General features: G+C 37.4%; 1 protein-coding gene across 2 annotated transcripts; it reads right to left on the bottom strand.

Annotated features, from left to right (window-relative positions):
- Positions 1 to 742: 742 nt before the first annotated feature.
- On the bottom strand, positions 743 to 21,691 carry LOC144194543 (multiple C2 and transmembrane domain-containing protein 2-like). Of its 2 annotated transcripts, XM_077713677.1 has the most exons (22): positions 21,516 to 21,691; positions 18,786 to 19,217; positions 17,013 to 17,124; positions 13,691 to 13,833; positions 13,544 to 13,620; positions 12,871 to 12,985; positions 12,092 to 12,124; positions 11,749 to 11,907; positions 10,608 to 10,738; positions 10,347 to 10,533; positions 8,644 to 8,737; positions 8,478 to 8,580; positions 7,524 to 7,626; positions 7,345 to 7,446; positions 6,404 to 6,478; positions 4,217 to 4,336; positions 2,891 to 3,004; positions 2,773 to 2,814; positions 2,599 to 2,708; positions 2,409 to 2,518; positions 1,505 to 1,602; positions 743 to 1,012 (listed from the first exon to the last, which is right to left on the bottom strand). In XM_077713677.1, exons 2-22 carry the CDS (start codon positions 19,161 to 19,163, stop codon positions 968 to 970), a joined length of 2,451 nt encoding a protein of 816 aa, XP_077569803.1. In that variant the 5' UTR covers positions 19,164 to 19,217; positions 21,516 to 21,691; the 3' UTR covers positions 743 to 967. The 2 variants fall into 2 exon arrangements, with proteins under 2 accessions (XP_077569803.1, XP_077569804.1); XM_077713678.1 differs by lacking the exon at positions 12,092 to 12,124 and having other exon boundaries at positions 21,516 to 21,690.
- Between the last annotated feature and the right edge of the window lie 177 nt (positions 21,692 to 21,868).

Below are 21,868 nucleotides of genomic sequence, written 5' to 3'. Positions count from 1 at the left end.
AATAGATTTAAAAAAAATCAAAAATATTTTATATTTTGGTGTTGTAAAGATGACTTTTCCAAATTACAATTATAATTATTTGGGTTATCAAGAAAATATTTTCATCAGATAATGATTTTTTTAACTAATATAATAATTTAAAAGCTATTTTTGGTTATTTTTCTCTTATAACAACTCACTTAACTAGACTATAGTTCTCTTGTTATTATAGCTTAAAATTTGATTCAATGTATTTATAAATCATATAAAACATTTAAATATGCAATAATATTTTTTTTAAAGCCAATAAAAATTACTATTATTCAAATTTTGAATGACCAAATCATCACATTTTTTATAAAGGCTTAAACAATAAGCAAAAATGAACAATTATATTATAGTGTCATTACCTATATTTTTTAAACATTTATTAACTTAATTTTTATAAACTTAATTTTTTTTCTCAAAATCTGACATTATTCCTCAATTAATTTCCCCTCGTAATTATTTTACATTGATTGTTTAATTTTATCGGCCGACCAATCGTAACTCGTTTCTTCGACCCGTTTTGACACAATTTTGTTGTCATTTACTTTGCGTTTGGCGGCTTTTCATTGGGCGAATTGGCATTTAAATTGGGGCGACGCAGGGGTCACGGCATCTGCGTGGGGGTCAACGGGGTCCCGTCGCTAATGACGACGCCCGAAGTGGACTAGGGGGTGCGGGGGTTTGTTGTCAATGGGAGAAAAGACGCTTGGCTAGCTAAGTGTTAGCTTTTATTGCTGTATCAAAGCAGGGCAATAATAAATAAGGTATGCATATATATATATTTTAATATATATATACACACACACAAGTATATATGGTATATACTACAGATAAAATATGAACATCTTTCTTGTTTTTTGGTTCAGTTTTGCAAATATTTGCTAAAAGCAATAAAAAAAAGTCATTTAAATTTAAAAGATGGAAAATTATATGATTTTTTTTACATCTTCTTTCTCTTGAAGCTTTTTGGCTCGCTAAACTGCACCTAAAAAAATAAAAATAAAAAACATTTATAAGACATTTGTAATTTGTTTATATTTGTTGAATTATAACATTCATCATTTGATTAAATTTTGATATTTGAGGGAGTGTGGAATTATTTTAGATTTTTTTTTTTTGGGGGGGGGGGGCATATTTAACCGGTTATTAAAATAAATAAAAATCTTTTACATGTCAATTTAATTGTATATGACTTGTATGGTTTATTTAAATTGCCCTTAGTTATTAGTACATTTAATCAAATGAGCCTAAATGATAAAATGTATATCTAAAATGGTTTCATCCATTTATTAAAATTTAAAATTCAGTCGTGTAATATTTATATAATATTACTACATTGTACTATAGAAAATTGATTCACAAATGTTTCATGATCAATTGTCTAATTAATTAATTAAGACCAAATTAAGGTCTGTGGCCATTAAGGGGTAGTGAAAGAGTTAAAGGGAATATTAATAATAATAAAAGCATGTGTTACCTTCTCCACGTCTGAAGGAACCCGACTCAGGAAGTCCAGAAGCTCATTATTGTCGATAGCGTAAGGGTTGCGCAATCGCTTGGTGAATTTGTGGATACCTAGCAACAACAAAAACAAAAATTGAAAAAAATATTAATACAATTTAAACCAAAAAAAATCTATATGCATATCTATATCTTTTTATATGCATATCTATATCTTTCTATATATATTTATATCTTTCTATATATATATCTATATCTTTCTATATATATATCTATATCTTTATATATATATATATATATATATATATATATATATATATATATATATATATATATATATATATATATATATATATATATATATATATATATATATATATATATATATATATATCGCTATCTCTATCTATTTCAATATCTATATATATCTATATCTATATACCTATATCTTTATACCAATATCTATATACCTATATCTATATACCTATATCTATATATCCAAATCCAATTATCTATATCTATATACCTATATCTATATAATAATCTATATCTATATACCTATTTCTATATATTTATCTATATCTATACATCTATCTATACATCTATAAATCTATCTATACATCTATAAATCTATCTATACATCTATAAATCTATCTATACATTTATAAATCTATCTATACATCTATAAATCTATCTATACATCTACATATCTATACATCTATCTCTATACATCTATATCTATACATCTATATCTATACATCTATATCTATACATCTATATCTACACATCTATATCTACACATCTATATCTACACATCTATATCTATACATCTATATCTATACATCTATATTTCTACATTTATATCTATACATATATACAACGGGGTGTAAATAAATACATATATACAACGGTTTTCTTACCCCAAATCAAGACGATGTAGCGCAGCGGGACAAAGTAGGTGATGACGGTGGCCAAGACCAAGACTAGCGAAGCTAAACTGGACAGGAAGGGCACGGACCAGTTGAAGGTGCTACACCACAAAAAACACAAAAAACATTAAAAAATGACAATCTCTCATCTGAAATATTTTCATTTTGAAATAAAAGTGACTTTTTAATCCTTTCGCCAAAGTTGGCCACGCCATCCAAGAAGTTTTGAAGGCTGATGACAATGTCCTGAACCATGTGGATTTTCTCCATTAGACCTCGACGTTCCGATTCCTGAATAATTCAACTTTGTCATATTAAAAAATAATAATAATTTCTTCGTTTTGTCTGTAGCTACCTTGTCGTCATCCTCCTCTTCATCACCAACGTCCATACTGCTCTGAGGGAAAACAAAAAAAACAAAAAAACACGTTGTCCTTCCGTGGCGGGAAAAAAACGATGGTGCGAGGCCTCACCTGTTCTTGATTGACACGTCCGTATCGGATCTGGAAGTAGTTCCAGGCTATGAGCAGAACCAGGATGAGGGGCAGCATGTAGAACTCCCAGTGCCAAACCGTCAACAGGAAAACCTTCAAGTATGGCACATGTGGAGGCCCAAAAATTAATATAATTGTTTTGCCCGATTAAAATATATAGAATATTTTGAAGCAGACGACCCTCCATAGGTTGCATCTGAAAATCAGGGTGTGGGCGGGGCCAATAGAGCCAGAAGAAAGGTATCAAAATTGTAAACAAAATTAGAAGTTTAGTGTAAGGTTAGATTGAATTTATTTTCGAATGTCATTGTAATTTGTTTATGTTATGTTACCAGCGCGTTGCTGTGCAAAAAAATCCCAATTTTAGTACTATTAAAAAACATTTTAGTACAATTACAATCCATTTCCTGTTATTTCATTTTGAAATTGTCAAGTTGCGTCTTGTTAAACAATCTCCCTGTTATTAATTTGAAAAAATTATCTTTTATACAATCTATCTTTTATACAAAATTGGGACACTTTGATCCTTTTTTTAAAGGGTTTAGGTCAGCATGGGCAAACTATGGCCTGCGGGCCACATCCGGCCCGTTAAGATTTTTAATCCGGCCCGCCGACATTGTCCAAATAATGTTTTTATTCCCCAAGATGGCGCCATCACGCGGAAGCCAGTGTCAGTAGCTCTGTCCACGCTTATTTATTTTTCGTGTTTTACAGCCCGTCCATCTTTTTTTAAATGACATTTTAATATTTCTTAATACTACATTCCTTTTGACTTGACTCTGTACTTTATACTTTTTACTTTAACGATTTTTGATGAGTATATTAATACTTTAGTCCTTTTTTTCTGTTTGTTTCATATGTACTGTTAACGGATGCACTTTTTTATGTGTATCGTATCTTGTCCGAATGTGAGAATTTCCATCTAAAAAGTGGTCGCCACTACGTCTACTGGAAATTTAAAAAAATCCTGTGCTATAAAGATTACAATCTTTGACTTTAATGTCATGTCTAGCGTGGGAAAGACGATCTACAGCACCCCCCCCCCCCTAGCAAATGTGGACGGGATTTCCCAACTTAACGCTAGAGGAAAGTGCAGCTCGCCAAGGCTGTAATCCCAAGCATCCGTGCCAAAGCCAGGATTTAGGAAGCAGGAAATAAATAAAAAAAATAAAAGAAGGTGAGCTGTTTAGTGTGACAACATGGGAACAGATGGACGTGGTAGATCTGTCATTGTCGCCCTTAATTTGACCCCTATTACAAAACTAAAGTTTAAAAAAAAGATGAAGGAAGTGAATGGAAGCTTACCATGAAGGCGATGAGGCTCCTTTGGACACTTTCCCAATTAAAGCAGCTTTTGACGTACTGCAAGGTGGACTTGATGGCCCGGTAGAGTGCCTGCACTCGTTGGACGTTTCTTGTCAAAGCCTGAATGAATATAATAATAATTAAATTAAAAAAAATGCTTGAGAATGAGAAATCAGATGTTAAATACATATTAAACTATGTGGAAAAAGCAGCAGTTAAATTTTGGGGGCCACATTGACTTTAAAAATGTGACAGATGGGCGGGGTCAAAACGAGATAGGATACATATAAAAAAGTGCATCCGTTAACAGCACATATGAAACATAAAGAGAAAAAAAAGGACTAAAGTATTAACATACTCATCATTAAAGTAAAAAGTATAAAGTAAAAAGTCAAGTCAAAAGGAATGTATTAAGAAATATTAAAATGACTTTAAAAATGTGACAGATGGGCGGGGTCAAAACAAGATAGGATACATATAAAAAAAGTGCATCCGTTAACAGTACATATAAATATAAACAGGAGAAAAGGACTAAAATATTAACATACTCATCACTCATTAAAGTAAAAAGTATAAAGTACAAAGTCAAGTCAAAAGGAATGTATTAAGAAATATTAAAATAACTTTTAAATTTTGAGAGATGGGCGGGGTCAGCACAAGATAGGATACATATAAAAAAGTGCATCCGTTACCAGTACATATGAAGCACAAAGAGAAAAGAGGACTAAAGTATTAACATACTCATCACTCCTCATTAAAGTAAAAAGTATAAAGTATAAAATAAAAAGGAATGTATTAAGAAATATTAAAATGTCATTTAAAAAAAGATAGAGGGGCTGTAAAACACCAAAAATAAATAAGAGTGGAAAGAGCTACTGCCACTGGCTTACGCGGGATGACGCCATATTGGGGAAAAAAACATTATTTGGACAAAGTCAGCGGGCCGGATTACAAAGCCTAGCGGGCCGGATGTGGCCCGCGGGCCGTAGTTTGCCCATATCTGGTCTAAGCAACCCAATTCAAAGCATCACCATATTTTGTAGGTAGTCTATAAATAGAAAAATAAATAATATTGCCAAATCACTAAACAGATCAAGAAATTCATTTAAACAAAGAGGCGTGGCTTTAAAAAATGCTATTTTTTCATTTCATACATTAAACATTACTTGCGGAACAGTTTTTTTTCCTCGCCAATTTCCTAAATTTCATCAAAAACAATCACCAATTGAGAAACATAAAAATGTACAGTGGTTTCCACATTCGCCTCGCAATTTTAAGACCGCGGGTTCAATCCCCGGTAATTTCCGCCCTTCCATTTGCATGTTCTCTGAGGGTGTGTTTTCTCCAAAAGCTCCGCCCACATCCCAAAAAACCTTCACGCTAAGCTAGGCTAACTGATGAAACCCTCTAAATTGCCCTTTAGCCTGCGATTAGCTCAACTCCAGCACCCCGCGCAAACAATCGAGCAAAACCAAGCATAAATAATCACGATCCCAATATTTTTTTTGGGCATTCCGTCCAAAATGTGACCTGATTTTTTAATGTCTTTTTTCTTATTTTTTACTTGGACAGGAAAACAAGCCATAGGAGGCTCGGGCGCACGTCACAGCGAGCGTAAGCCAATTTGGGCGTTAGCGGGCGGCGTATTGTCTGGCAACAATGAGCCTTTTGTGGGGAGGACAGACAGTCGGGCACCCGCTCCGGCACCCTGTCTCACACACTGTATCTCAAAGCGCTGCGGCAGAATGCGTCTCGGTCGGCGGCCATTATGGCTCAATTCAAAGCAGCGGGCCGCTTTTGCTTTTACCACTTGCAACAAGAGACGAGCACTTGGAGCGCATTCAAGCCCATACCATAATAGCCCATACATTGACGCTTCGAGTTGACCGCCCGTTTAACCCGCGTTTTTTTTCTTCTCCCTTCGACCAGTCGGGGCCGGTTTTCGCTACATTCGATACAGGCGACACCCCAGGGTGCAATCTATTCGGGGGGTGAACCAGAGCCCTCTCCCAATTAAAAATAAAAATGATATTAGAACTAGTCTAGACCGGACATGGGAAAACTACGGCGGCTTTCCAAGTTGAAATGGATGATGTGTTTTTTAACGGTCAAACGGAGGAAAAAAAGTATTGGTGAACCCTCAAAATTGGACGCAAAATTTTGTTGTGTTGGTTCTTCAAGTCTAACCTTTTTGGAGAACTTGGGATTATCTTCCATGAATTTTCTCTCCCGGGGCTGAAACGTCCTCACGCCGGCTCGAACCTGGACGACAAGACCACAAAACACCAGGAAGCCATGACTCCTAGACGCCATGACTCCAAGACGCCATGACTCCCAGACGCCATGAGTCCAAGACGCCATGGCTCCAGGATGCCATGGCTCCAAGACGCCATGGCTCCAAGACGCCATGGCTCCAAGATGCCATGACTCCAAGACGCCATGACTCCAAGACGCCATGACTCCCAGACGCCATGACTCCCAGACGCCATGACTCCAAGACGCCATGACTCCCAGACCCCATGACTCCCAGACCCCATGACTCCCAGACCCCATGACTCCAAGATGCCATGACTCCAAGATGCCATGACTCCAAGATGCCATGACTCCAAGATGCCATGACTCCCAGATGCCATGACTCCCAGATGCCATGACTCTCAGATGCCATGACTCTCAGATGCCATGAGTCCAAGACGCCATGACTCCAAGATGCCATGAGTCCAAGACGCCATGACTCCAGGACGCCATGACTCCCAGACGCCATGACTCCCAGACAGCATGACTCCCAGACGCCATGACTCCAAGACGCCATGACTCCAAGACGCCATGACTCCAAGACGCCATGACTCCCAGACGTCATGACTCCCAGACGCCATGACTCCAAGGCGCCATGACTCCCAGACGCCATGACTCCCAGACGCCATGACTCCCAGACGTCATGACTCCCAGACGCCATGACTCCCAGACGTCATGACTCCCAGACGCCATGACTCCAAGGCGCCATGACTCCCAGACGCCATGACTCCCAGACGCCATGACTCCCAGACGCCATGACTCCCAGACGCCATGACTCCCAGATGCCATGACTCCAAGGTTGTGAGGTGAGAGGTCGGATGCCTTCCTCCACTCACGGGATTAAAAATGATCTCCAGCTCCAGCGTGACGTTCCCTTTGGTGACGTTTCCCAGATCATCTTTCTTCAAGGGCAGTGTGATTCGCCGCCTCCCGTGGATCTGCGGGAAAAAAAAATAACAACACCGGGTCGTAAAGCAGAGCCCCGGTCCAATCAGAAGGGGCGGCAGATTTGTACCGAAAGCAGAGGGACGGCCACTTTGCCCAGGAAGTCCGGAGCTTTGTCTCCGTCCTCGTCGAAGACGGTCGCCAGGAGGACCTCGTGGACGTCTCTCACGGGGCTTTGGACGACACACAAAACAATTGATTTGAATTATTCCATCCAAACAATTTTAATATTTCATGTCAAAATCATTTATTCCAATCAATAACCCCTTAAATACAATATTAAAAGGTTTTTTTTAAATATAATTTTCTCACTTTGTCCAAAATTTAGCCTTTCAAATTCCTTGTGGAGATTTTTTAGTGCCCGCTAAAAATAATGTAGAAAAAAACATATTAATTAAAAATGAATTGTTTAATAAATAAAATATATTTTAAAATATATTAATTAATAATATTTTAAACAAAAAATTCTAAATTTTATAGACTTTAAATCCAAGTTATAATTGGTCTTATTAAATGGAAAATAAGTTTTTAAAATGACTTAACTTGGAATTTAATGCCTTTAAAAATATGAAATAAGCATTAGAGTACCAATATATGAATGACTCTATAATTATTATATATTTAATTCATTAATTAATTACTCTATAATTATTCTATAAAGTAAAATAAAAATGAATTATTATTGTTGTTGTTCCTATTTAAGTAAAATAATTTTAAAAACTGAATCAAAATCGTGATTTATAAAAAACAATTATATTAAACAGATCGAAAAATTAACTTTCCTTTAGGTTTTATCAATTCTTAAAAAATATTTAAAATACCTAATTTTTACAGCAATCTTTACAAAAAAAAAACAAATTTAAAGTAGTAATAAATATAGTAGTTGCCAAACAAAAATGAATGCTCTTTTATAACAAAGTATAACCAACATTTTTCCAATAACATCATAAGGCCATTTAGGCCCAAAATGGAAGAAAAATAGAATTTCTTTTTCAAAATGAAGTAATTTTAAGAGTATACTGACAAGGTAAAAACTTTGTTCCACTCAGGTTGGAGGGTTTTGTAGACGGTGTGCGTTCGCAGCCTGTCGTTGCAGAGCTCCAAGACGCAGAAGGGGTCGCTCTTGCCTGCGCCGTCAATAATGACATCAAGCCACGGCTTTTCCGCGGGTAAACGGCAAAACAAATTACCGTTTAGGTCGGCGGAGAGAATGTCGCAGGCCTTGATGACTTTGACTTGGAGGAAGCCCACGTCGCTCAGGTTCTTCAAGGACCTGCGAAAGCTCTGAAAGGACCAAAAAGACGTCCATAAATGTCCAATTTTATGTGGTTTTAGGTGGGGCAGTTATGCTATCGCGGGGATTGGACGACTATGGCTGTACATGAAAACCAAATGTTCCTCCTGGGTTTTAAAATATAGTAAAAATGATTTAAAAATGTGTTTCTAAACATTAAAATAGTGTTTTTCCATAAAATAGATGTTAAAAAATCCAGTCTCAACAATTAAAATGATTATTGCATGTGATAATAAAACATAAACAACAACAAAAATTCTGTCTCAAAATTAGAAATTGACTGAATTGTAAATCTGTTATATTTTTATACTTCTTGATAAATATATTTAAAAATAATAATTAGCCTAAGTTATGCTAGCTTGTTTTCTAAGTGATTAAAAAAGCTAGCATATATGATATGGATGCTATTATTAATGATATAATGGGACATCATCCATTCAAACATCTGGCAAGTCACTTAAAGACCAATAATGCCATCTGGTGTTCTTGTAAAGAAGGACAACGCTTCATTTTTAGCCCCAACAATACATATGTTATACATAACTATAATTAAAAAAACTCTGACAATTATCGTAGTGACGGTCCAATAGGAAGCCGGAGGCGGGTCAAGCAGGCCGATTTCAAAATAAAATTACATACAGGAAACTTATTGATGATTTGGATCTGTTTTTTTTTGGATTTTAGAACAGTCATTTGTATATAGAAGTTTTTGGAACCTGAAACTTTTGTAAGTAGAGGCATTTGTAAGTAGACGTTTTTGTACGTAGACGTTTTTGTAAGTAAACGTTTTTGTAAGTAGACGTTTTTGTAAGTAGAAGTTTTTGTAAGTAGAAGTTTTTGTAAGTAGAAGTTTTTGTAAGTAGAAGTTTTTGTAAGTAGAAGTTTTTGTAAGTAGAAGTTTTTGGTAGTAGAGTCATTTGTAAGTAGAAGTTTTTGTAAGTAGAAGTTTTTGTAAGTAGAAGTTTTTGTAAGTAGAAGTTTTTGTAAGTAGAAGTTTTTGTAAGTAGAAGTTTTTGTAAGTAGAAGTTTTTGTAAGTAGAAGTTTTTGTAAGTATAAGTTTTTGGAAGTAGAGTCATTTGTAAGTAGAAGTTTTTGTAAGTATAAGTTTTTGTAAGTAGAAGTTTTTGTAAGTAGAAGTTTTTGGAAGTAGAAGTTTTTGTAAGTGTAAGTTTTTGTAAGTAGAAGTTTTTGTAAGTATAAGTTTTTGTAAGTATAAGTTTTTTTAAGTATAAGTTTATGTAAGTATAAGTTTTTGTAAGTATAAGTTTTTGTAGGTATAAGTTTTTGTAAGTATAAGTTTTTGCAAGTATAAGTTTTTGTAAGTAGAAGTTTTTGTAAGTAGAAGTTTTTGCAAGTATAAGTTTTTGTAAGTATACGTTTTTGTAAGTAGAAGTTTTTGTAAGTAGAAGTTTTTGGAAGTATAAGTTTTTGTAAGTAGAGTCATTTGTAAGTAGAGTCATTTGTAAGTAGAGTCATTTGTAAGTAGAGTCATTTGTAAGTAGGCCCATTTGTAAATAGAGTCATTTGTAAATAGAGTCATTTGTAAATAGAGTCATTTGTAAGAATGAATGTAAAAAATAAATAGTGGTTATACTGACATAGTTTTCCAGCTGGCCCTGGTGTTCAATGGGCTCATCCAGCGGCGCGGCGTAGAGATCCGAGATCGAGACCCTGTTGCAGGCGCCCACCGTGACCAGTACGATCAGGCGAGTTCGACTGGAGTCCAGCGTCAGCTTGAGGAGGAGCCTTTTGTCCGGAGGCGCTTCGGAAAGATCCACCTCGCACCTGTCATGGGCGAATCGAATTAAAACGGAAAGTGGGAGGGGCCAGTTGGCGGTAGGGTGGTTTTGGACGCTCACGTTCCCAAACAGTCCTCGGAACGCCGACCCTCTTTGGACCACAGTTCCAATTCCAGGAGGTTGCCGCTATCCGGGAAGTTGTTCAAGGTGAATCTCTCTCGCCATTGTGGTCGGGATACTTTGCAGACATTCTGGGCGGAGACACAAATGTCCAAATTTACTGTCATTCTTTTTTTTAACCATACAATTAGCTTAGCATACATGTTTTTGGCATGTGGGCGGAAACAGGAGTACCCGGAGAAAACCTACAAAAGCCCACAGGCAATTTCTACACGGAAGGACAAATCTGGGATCGAACCCGAGAGCCCAAAACTGCGACCCCGACATCCTAACCACTCATCCACTGGGCCCCGATGAATTATATGAAATGGGAGTACTCAGAGAAAACCCACAAAAGCCCACATGAAAACTCCACATGGGAGGACCGAGCTGGGATCGAACCCAGGAGCCCAAAACTGCGAGCCCAAAATGCTAGCCACTCATCCACTGGGCCGCCCAATGAATTATATGAAATGGGAGTACTCGGAGAAAACCCAAAAAAGCCTACGAGAAAACTCTATACAGGAGGACCTAGCTGGGATCAAACCTAGGACGCCAAAACTGCAAGGCCGACATGCTAACCACTCATGCACTGTGTCGCCCAAAGAATTACATGAAAGTTTCAAACTGAAGAATGGTATTAAGATACGATTGAATTTTTAATTTTTGATTAAAAAAAATTACCATGCCTTACACAAGAGGACTTAGCTGGGATCGAACCCAAGAGCCTAAAACTGCGAGCCCGGCGTGCTAACCACTCTTCCACTGTGTCGCCCAAATAATTACATGATAGTTTCAAATTGAAGAATTGCATTAAGATTGAATTTTTAAGTTTTGATTAAAAAAATGACCATGCTCAACACGGGAGGACCGAGCTGGGATCGAACGCAAGAGCCCAAAACTGCGAGCCCAACATCCTACCCACTCATCCACTGTGTCGCCCAATAAATTAATGACAGTTTCAAACTGAAGAATAGTATTACGATGCGATTGAATTTTATATTTTTACTGTGTCGCCCAATAAATTAATGACAGTTTCAAACTGAAGAATAGTATTACGATGCGATTGAATTTTATATTTTTAAATTTAAAATAAAATTACCATGCTCTTGTATCGTTGCTCCCCCAGCCTGAATCGGACGTAGAGGTCTCCACCGGGCGAGTCCCCCACGGGGACATCTTGTCCCTCCACCAGCGTCACCGTCACCACCGAAGTCCACAACTGACTCATGTTCAGCGAGTCGGACAGTCGCGAGTTCCCCTGAAAAGGAAACAAAACAAACCAGTCAAAAATTTCCCCAACCGCCAAATACACTTTTCTATTTTTTTGTGGGGGGAGGAGTTTAGTCCAAACCTGCAAAATTTCCAGTCAAAATCAAATGCACTGTGGTATATATTGGGGTTGTGTATTATCGTAGTGATACCCGAATACAGCCGTGTCTTACCCGACTACTGCGTTTTCGGATTTGCGGCCAGCGCTGCGGTTCGGGGGCGGAGCATGCGTGTTAAGGTGCGAAAGGACAAAGCACAGTCAAAGTGAGTAAGGACGCTTGTTGGAACAATACATGAAAAGCCAAGGTTACTCTTTCCAAACATGGCCGCCACATTTCAAAAATCACTAAGTAGGGTCACCCATAATATAAAAAAATACAAAAAAATAATAAATAAATGAATGGTTTTAATGATATGGTGCCATCTAGTGTTGTGGATGGGTATAATGTCTAAACCCCGAATATAAGACATCCCACACTTTTTCAGTCTTATTTCAATGCAAAAAAACACCGTCTTATACTCGGTCCAGTGGCTGTTTAGTGGGTCGGCCTCTCAGTACTAGGGTTCTGGGTTTGAATTTAGGTCAGTCCACCTGTGTGGACTTTGCATGTTCTCCCCAAGCTTGTGTGGGTTTCCTCCGGGTACTCCAGATTCCTTCCACATCCCAAAAACTAGCATGCTAAGCTAAGCAATTTGGTTAAACACTCTAAATTCCCCCTGATTGAGTTTGATTGGTTGATTGGTTTCCTCGTTTTCTGCGATTGGCTGGCTCATAGTCAGCTGGGATATGCTCCAGCACCCCACTTGAGCCTTGTGAGGATAAGGCATTCAAAAAGAGTATGAAAAACTTGAATGAATACATTTTCTTATTTAGCATGGCAATGCAATTTTTTTTTAAAAAAGCAGCTAGCAGAAGCCATGCAGCAAAAGTACGCAAAATGGCGCCCCCTACTCCTCCACGTCGACTGTCTCCGTCTCGGCGTGTTAGGGTCACGTCCAGGAGAATTTCACCCATGTCGTCCTCTAGGCTGTTGGGGTCATCCAGGCGTAGGCACAGCTCATTCACCCTTAAAAAAACGGACAAGAAAACACTTAATTAGTATTAATCAAGGGTACGGCTTATATGTGCATAAAAACAAAACTTTCAAAAAAACCTGCAATTTGACAGCGCCATGACATGACAAGATGGCGCCCATGCCCTAAATTTTTTTCCTTTAATTTAATTCATAGAAATTAAAATAAATTTTGCTTACCGTATTTTCACAACTATAAGGCGCACTTAAAAGTCTTAAATTTTCTTCAAAATAGACAGTACTCCTTATAATCCAGTGCGCCTTATATATGGAAAAATGTCATTCATTGAGGGTGCGCCTTATAATGCGGTGCGCCTGATAGTCGTGAAAATACGGCCGCATTTTATCTGTTTATAATTTTTCATTTTTTATATAAATGACCATTTCAGCCACATTTTTTGCATTTGGTCTTTGTTTCGTGCTTGTCAAGTCGAATTTATGCGCATATAAGCCGTACCCTGATTCAGTCATCAGTTTTTTAGCCAAAAATACGGCTTATATGCGAGAAAATGAACTTAAATTAATTTTAAAATGGCCGTAAATGCGACTCACTTGTCCAGGTCCAAGTCCGCGAGGAAGACTGTAGCCGATCCCATGAAGTCGTCCGTTGTCAAGTCGCGGTCGTACACCTGCGTCAGGTCGACTGCGGTTAACGAGGCGTAAGGGGGGCGGTCATGCTATCACATGGCGACCAATCACCTTGACGTAGAGCCCCTGGTTGAGATTCCGGACTGGAAAGGAGAAGTTCTCATTCCATACGGGGTTCAGATTCCTGTAGATCCATTTGCTCTTGTAGATGGTCTTGTCTTCCAGCTTGAACTTCACGTAGGGGTCGCTAGTACCTGGAAAATGGAATATAAATGACAATTTTGTTATATTATGTCACTGTTGGTGACTGGTTTTATAATTGGAATGGTAATAATGGGTTCTTCCTGTAAACAAAGTATTTATCATGCAGTTTATCTTATAGTAGTTTTCATCATTCATTTGTTAAGCTACTTCAATTGAATGTATATTAGTTGTGCTTTGTAGTTATTCCTCTACTTACAAAAAAAGTACATTCATGTGTTAAGCTACTTCAATTGAATGTATATTAGTTGTACTTTGTAGTTAGGCCTGTACTTACAAAAAAATACATGTATTTGTTAAGTTACTTCAATCGAATGTATATTAGTTGTACTTTGTTGTACTTATGCCTCTACTTACAGAAAAAAGATACAGTCATGTGTTAAGTTACTTCAATTGAATGTATATTAGTTGTACTTTGTAGTTAGGCCTGTACTTACAAAAAATATACATTCATTTATTAGGCTACTTCAATTGAATGTATATTAGTTGTACTTTGTAGTTATGCCTCTACTTACAAAAAAAAATCCAAGTTACGGAATCCCCCAAAAAGTAAATGCATTTCTTTACGTTATTTTATTTTGAAAATATTGTCGTGGATGCATTGATTCTCACTTTCGAACATCGCTGCCCTCTACTGGGCTCTCATTCTATCTCATATACAATGACAATCAGACAGACAAAACTATGGCCTGCGGGCCACATACGGGCCGTTAGGCTTTTTAATCCGGCCCGCCGACGTTGTCCAAACAATGTTTTTTTTTCTGCCCCAATATGGCGCCATCAGGTGGATGCCACTGGCAGTAGCTGTGTCCACTCTTATTTGTTTTTGGTGTTTTACAGCCCCTCTATCTTTTTTTAAATGATATTTTAATATTTCCTAATACATTTTCCTTTTTACTTGACGTTGTACTTTATACTTTTGACTTTAATGATCAGTGATGAGTATGTTAATACTTTAGTCCTTATTTTCTGTTTATGTTTCATATGTACTGTTAACGGATGCACTTTTTTATATGTATCCTATCTTGTGTTGACCCCGCCCATTTGTCAAATCTTTAATGCAACTTGTTTGCAACTAATTAGCAAAACTCGTTCATTTAAATTAGACTTTATTAGACTAGATATTTCTCTGGAAGTTACCACATGTAGCTTCCTGTGAAACAAACTAATAAAACTTCCCTCTTCCAAGTCTTTATTTTAGTTTGTTACACCACAACTTCCTATTCCGCAACCACAGTTAAAATAAGTGCTAATCTTGCTAACCAAGATTTCCCTTACTATTTAGCATTATATTCCTCTCTTGCTATTATTTTTTAAATTTCCTCTTCATTAACATATCAATTTCAGGCAAAGCGAACATGCTAACAAGCTAATACACACCAAATGCGGTGAATATTTGAAAAAAACTTAGACTTTGACACGGAAATGAAGAAAAGATAAGATAGTAGCTTAGCACAATAAAACAACTAATCAAACAAGAGCTTCTGTTTTTGAAAACGAGACGTCCTCATGAAAGAAAAGTTGGACTTTGTCCCCATCTGTTGTTACGGGTTTTCTGCTTTTGTGTCCGGGTAAACACAAAGATGGCGGGGCGTGGCTGGGACAGGTTATGATTCGCCGCCAGCTGGAATCCTAGCCGCGGGAGCTTTGCGGCTAGCGCTTTGCTAACATCTATTATCTAGCATTCTTTGCAGTCTTTTGATAGGTGAGACTTTGGCAAAGGGACAAACTGATTGTAAGACAACCTTAAAGCTCGACAATTATTTTTGCTTTAACTCCACAACACCCCTAATTAGTTATAATAATAATATTCCTCAAAATATTGCGCAACAATTGTTTACAATTAGCTTAACGTTTGTTTACAATTAGCTTAACGTTTGTTTATAATGCTTCAAAAGTACTTTAACCATTAAATAATCCTGTTGTCCGCCCTTTTAAGAGGATTTGTATGAAGTTAATGCTTTTTACTTGAACCATTGTTTAAACAAGGTGTCAAATATGTGACCCGTGGGCCAAAAGTGGTCCAATAGTGGTTCCGATATGGCCCAAGGGGTTTTTCTGCCTGTCTCATAAACTGTGCGTACATAATTAGCATATTTTCTCGTATATTAGCCGCCTCCGCGTTTAAGCCACACCCTTAAAATTGCCTTAAAATGGTTGATTTTGACAATTTCTCGCATATAAGCCGCATTTTGATTCACAATTTTCACCTCCATATTGATGGTTTTAATAGGGAGTACAAATGTGTTATTTTGAAGGGAAAATCTTAAGAAAAATCATCAAACTGGTATTTCTGAGATGAATACATAGCTGAGAAAATAAGTACATAAAATAACTTAAGCATTAAAATAGAAATGTCATGTAAAATGGAAACAAAGAGTGTTTGAAGCTTGTCAGCTACATACTTGAAACAATTTGAGACTATTATCTAGCCTCAATGTTTATGATGTGATTATGAGATAAGTGAGAGTCTATTCAGAGTAAGTTTCTGTTAAGACGATATTACGATAACAGAAAAGATAAGCGAGTTGTGAAGGACAGGAAAAGGAAATGTGATAAGACGTGATGATTTTTATAAAGAATGTCCCTTCAAAGTTACACATTTGTACTCTATATTAAAAGCATGAATATGGAGGTGAAAATTGTGGATCAGGGGGCGGCTTATACGAGAGAAATTGTTAAAAAAAAATCATGAAAATGGAGGTGAAAATTGTGAATCAGGGGCGGCTTATATGAGAGAAATTGTAAAAATTATGAATATGGAGGTGAAAATTGTGAATCATGGGCGGCTTATACGAGAGAAATTGTCAAATTCATGAATATGAAAGTGAAAATTGTGAATCAGGGGCGGCTTATACGAGAGAAATTGTCAAATTTATGAATATGGACGTGAAAATTGTGAATTAGGCGGCTTATACGAGAGAAAATGTCAAATTCATGAATATGAACGTGAAAATTGTGAATCAGGGGCGGCTTACACGAGAGAAATTGTCAAATTTATGAATATGGACGTGAAAATTGTGAATTAGGGGCGGCTTATACAAGAGAAATTGCAAAATTCAACCATTTTAAGGCCATTTTAAGGGTGCGGCTTATACGCGGGGGCGACTTATATACCAAAAAAATACGATATTGGCATGAATTGTAAAAAAATATACATATATTCTCCTACCACAGCGGTCCCTGATGACCAAATTGCGTCCCTCCTTCAGGTTGATGGTGAGCAAGTAGGATGTCAAAGACTCTCTGCTGCCCTCTAGGTGGCTTGGAGACTCCATGTCAAACTAAACAACAACAACAACAAAAATTTAGTCACAAAACGTAAAACATTTTAAAGAGAAAAATGTCCACACCTTCACATCACATCATGAAAAGTCAAAAGTCCCCAGCTGTCCTTTATTGTTGGAGCATAATTCCCAAAAGGTGTAGCCCCGCCCACTCCAATGTTGACAAGAGCAGGTGAAAGAAGATACCTGGTTTAAAACGGCCAACTGTATTTGCTCACCAGCTCATTTGTTCCATTTGCACACTTTACAATGGCGGTTAATACTCGAGTACTTATTATATCCATCACAATAGTACTTTGGCAACCATTAGCCATGTTCAATTGGCTAATATTAATAGGCAAATACTTTAAATACTAGGAAAGTATTGTAGCATGCAAATCCCAGTTGGGATACCTGGGAATTTTTTTACTGTATTTTCTCGCATATAAGCCGTATTTGTACATTTAAAAAAAATATATGTAATAAAGGGTATGGCTTATAAGCATGTGCTTAAGACTTGAGATACTCTTTCACCAGTAGATGTCGGTAAAGTGACATTTAGGATTTGTTGGTTATTTTCATTTTGGCAGTAATTATATTTTTCAGTAATTGTATTATAATTCCTTTAATAAAATGCTTTTAAAATTACAAATCTAGAGGCGGCTTATACTCAGGAAAATTTTAAATTGATTGAAATGTCAAGAATTTGGAGGCAATTTTATTAAAAAAAAATGTAAAAAATAATCTTTTTTGACCCGATTCCGATCTTTCGAAAAAAAACAATTGATTGGCCCTCAATTTCCAATGGGCGGGGCCTCCCTATTAAAAACTATTCTAAATAAACTTCCGTAATGTGCAATTTTGTGGGCCGTGTAAGACGATGCATTGGGCCATATCTGGCCCTCAAACCTGAGTTTGACAACCAGTGGGCGGAGTTTCAAGACAATGGAGCCAAATTCAGTTTCCAAATCTGGCTACAAGTAAAGCAGAGTTCACGACTAAAGCTCCAAACTGTCAAGTTGAGCAAAAATTGAAACACACACACACACGTGTACACACACGTGTACACACACACCCACACACACACTCACACACACCTGTGAAGGAATGCTGACAAGCAAAGTTGCTGGATATATATTTGTCACACAATTCTGGGGAGAATATTTAAAAAATTCTGTCAACAAAGGCAGAAAAATCTGACTTTAGACGTTTATTTTTTTTCCTGAATTAAGTCTGAATTTATTGTCATAATTCAAAATTATTTGACTAAAGTCTGCAAGGACAAAGTCAGAATTCAGACAATAAAATCAGCCAGAATTTTATTGCTAAAGTCAGAATTCTGAGATTCAACTCTGAATGTGGACAAGTCCAAAATTCAGAATTTTGATTGAAAAAAAACAGTCAAAATTTGCAATTCCAAATTCTAATATTAGAATCTAAATCTCGACGATCCAGAATTGTGACTTTAAAGTGCATCAAGACTCGTGTCAGAACAATTTCACTTTTAAATCTACAAATAAATTCCGAAATCTGCCTTTTAAATCAAAAATCTGAGTGAAAAACGGGACTTGAACCCGAGCACATTTTCAAGTGCATTTTTCTTCATGGCTTTCACACTTGTTTGTTGTTGTTTGACACTCGTAATCCGGGCCACACCCACCCGGCATCGGAAAAGGTACCTGCGAGCCGTCGTCGTCGGCAACGGCCTCGGGTCTTTGTTCGGCGTCCGTCCCGCCGCCGTCTCCGCCCCGGGTCGCCGGGCGCCGCCGCCACTCGGCCGATGCGTCTTCCATGTGCGCGCTGTCGAAAGACTCCAGCGACTCGGCCGCCAGGTCCGCGCGCCGGCTCCAGGCTCCTCCCCCCGAGCCGCCCGGTTGGACGGGCCCGGCCGGCGGACTCCGGCGCAGGTAAGGGGAGGAGAGCGGCGAGGGGTAGGCCTCCCGCTTCAGTTCCCGTATGTCGGGCGCGGAGGAGCTGGGGCGCAGGTCGGCGGCGAACGGGGAGGAGGCGGAGCTCTTTTTTTCCCATCGCAGCTTTCGGCGCAGGTTCTGTAGCATGCTGGGATTGTCGGAAGCCCCGCTTTTTTAGATTTAGCGTGGACTCGAGGCCATCTGCGGGGGACAAAAACAAAGTTGGCGAGCGATCTTTTGACGTAGTAGTAGTAGGAGGAGATTGAGTTAGACATACACTAGATGGAGCTGTAATAACAGTGGTTGTAGTAGTTGTGTACTACTTACACTAGAAGAAGTCGTAGCAGTGATAGAGGTATGTCCACTATGGAGCTGTAATATTAGTAGTAATGGTAGTACTAGTAATAGGAGTAGTAGTAGTGGGAATAGTAGTAGTAGCAGTAGTAGTAGTCATAGTATTAGTAGGTTGCATTACACATCCATTAGATGGAGCTGTAGTAGTAGTAGTAATAGTAACAGCAGTAGTAGCAGTAATAGTAACAGCAGTAATAACAGTAATAGTAACAACAGTAGTAGTAGTAGTAGTAGTAGTAGGTTGCATTACACATCCATTAGATGGAGCTGTAGTAGTAGTAATAGTAACAGTAGTAGTAGTAGTAGTAGTAATAGTAGTAGAAATAGTAGTAATAGTAGCAGTAGCAGTGGTAGTAGTAGTAACAGTAGGAGTAGTAATAGTAGTAATAGTAACAGTAGTAGTAGTAGGTTGCATTACACATCCATTAGATGGAGCTGTAGTAGTAGTAATAGTAACAGTAGTAGTAGTAGTAGTAATAATAGTAGAAATAGTAGTAATAGTAGCAGTAGCAGTGGTAGTAGTAGTAACAGTAGGAGTAGTAATAGTAGTAATAGTAACAGTAGTAGTAGTAGCAGTATTAGTAGTAATAGTAGTAGAAATAGTAGTAATAGTAGTAGTAGCAGTGGTAGTAGTAGCAGTAGTAGTAATAGTAGTAGAAATAGTAATAGTAGTAGTAGTAATAGTAGTAGTAGCAGTGGTAGTAGTAGCAGTAGTAGTAGTAGGTTGCATTACACATCCATTAGATGGAGCTGTGGGAGTAGTAGTAGCAGTAGTAGGTTGCATTACACATCCATTAGATGGAGCTGTAGGAGTAGTAGTAGTAGTAGTAATTTCATACAAGGATTAACCAATATTGATCCATATACAAGTCGCACTGTCGGCTTTTGAGAAATTTAGTTGCGCCATATAGTGCGGAAAATACATTATATTTTTTTTGTATGAGGCCTGTTGAGATAGCAAATTCTAGTGATAATATGTCCTAATAAACCATCTTTCCTCACACGCCGACACTTGGCCGACTCACAACAAAAACACATTTCACGGCCACGTCAACAAAATACGACACGCTGGCCTCGCCGAACGAAATGATGGACAAATGTAGTTTTGAACTTGAAGCTACAAAACCTTGAAACTATTCCAAAAAAAAAAAAACACAGTTGGAGTAAGTTATTTTGAGTAAAAATTAAGTAATCATTCATAATTCATTCTTCTCTGTCCTTTTAATGGTCATGGGGGGGGCTGGAGTCATTTTTTTTAAAGACAATTGATAAATTGCTGAATTGTTGCAGATTTACTTGCAATAGACAAATTGAGTGGAAGTTTTTAGCCTAAAAATATCTTAGAAATCTTATGCCAGTCGAACAAAAAAAAACATTGCGAATCGTGTCAGGGCTCGTCTGAAAATTTAAGTCAGGAAGTTCAAACCCAACAAAAAAATGTGAATATTTTGCAAAAAAAAACAACGAGTTAAAAAACAACAACTTCATGATCAATTTGCCTGGAACTTTTTAATTATTTTCTTGCATGAACGACTTAATCAAAAATTTATTCATGAAAAAATAACCGATAAAAACATTTAATAATTTATTTCGTCCCAGATAAAAGTAGTTCATAATCTTTTAATGTACCATAATTATATATTTGCAAACATCTACTTTTCTATAAAAATAAAATAAAATGATCCCGCCACAAAATGTCGTAAAATGTTCATAGACGTTTTTTTTCAACGCATTTTTTAGGAAGTTGGGTAAAATAAAACCGGAAATTACACGCGATTTTAAAGTAGATTACTCTCAAAATATGTAATTAGTACTCGACAACAATGGTTCTTGGCAAGGCTGCCTTATAAAAACTTGCACAGTCCATTGTTTGTTTAGTTTTATTGTTTTGGCTCTCAGTCTTAAAATAACATGCAAACGGTTTAAGTGAAGAAAAAAGTAAAAGTTTGTTGATTTAAAACCGTTGAAAAAGTTCTAAGTCGGACCCGGAAATGCCGTGTCCAGTTTTGAACTTCTTTCCCACGGCGTCAAAGTTGTCCGTCACTCGGTCCGTTAAAGCCAGGTGAAGAAGAAGTTCATCTGACTTTACCGGACGGCAAACTTTGAAAAGAAAAGTATGAAAGAGAAATATTAACGGTTATTTACCTTGAGGGCGGCGGCGGAGGAACTTAGCGACGCCTCGCGTGTTTCTCTGCTTGACTTCGACACACCGGTGTGACTGGAGTACATTAATTTTTGCATGTTTTTTTTTTTTTTGCTCCCTCCTCCCTTCCCAGATTGCATCCGCTGTTCACCGCAAACGGAAACGTGCTTTCTGCATGTCAGATTAAAAGTTATAAAAGAGCAAAGTTATCTTTTAAAAAATGAAATAACGACAGTTATGCAGTCATAATTCCAAATGTATATGTTATAAGCGACGTATGATTGTCTTTGAACGAAAAACGGTACTGTGGTGTCACGCCTCCCAACGTTGAGTGTTTTATTTTGAAGTCTTTGCC

This window comes from Stigmatopora nigra, chromosome 3, assembly GCF_051989575.1.
Source record: "Stigmatopora nigra isolate UIUO_SnigA chromosome 3, RoL_Snig_1.1, whole genome shotgun sequence".
In the NCBI taxonomy this organism is placed as follows: Eukaryota; Metazoa; Chordata; class Actinopteri; order Syngnathiformes; family Syngnathidae; genus Stigmatopora; species Stigmatopora nigra.
Note: the sequence above shows the minus strand (reverse complement) of the source record. Positions and strands in the feature narration are given on the sequence as shown.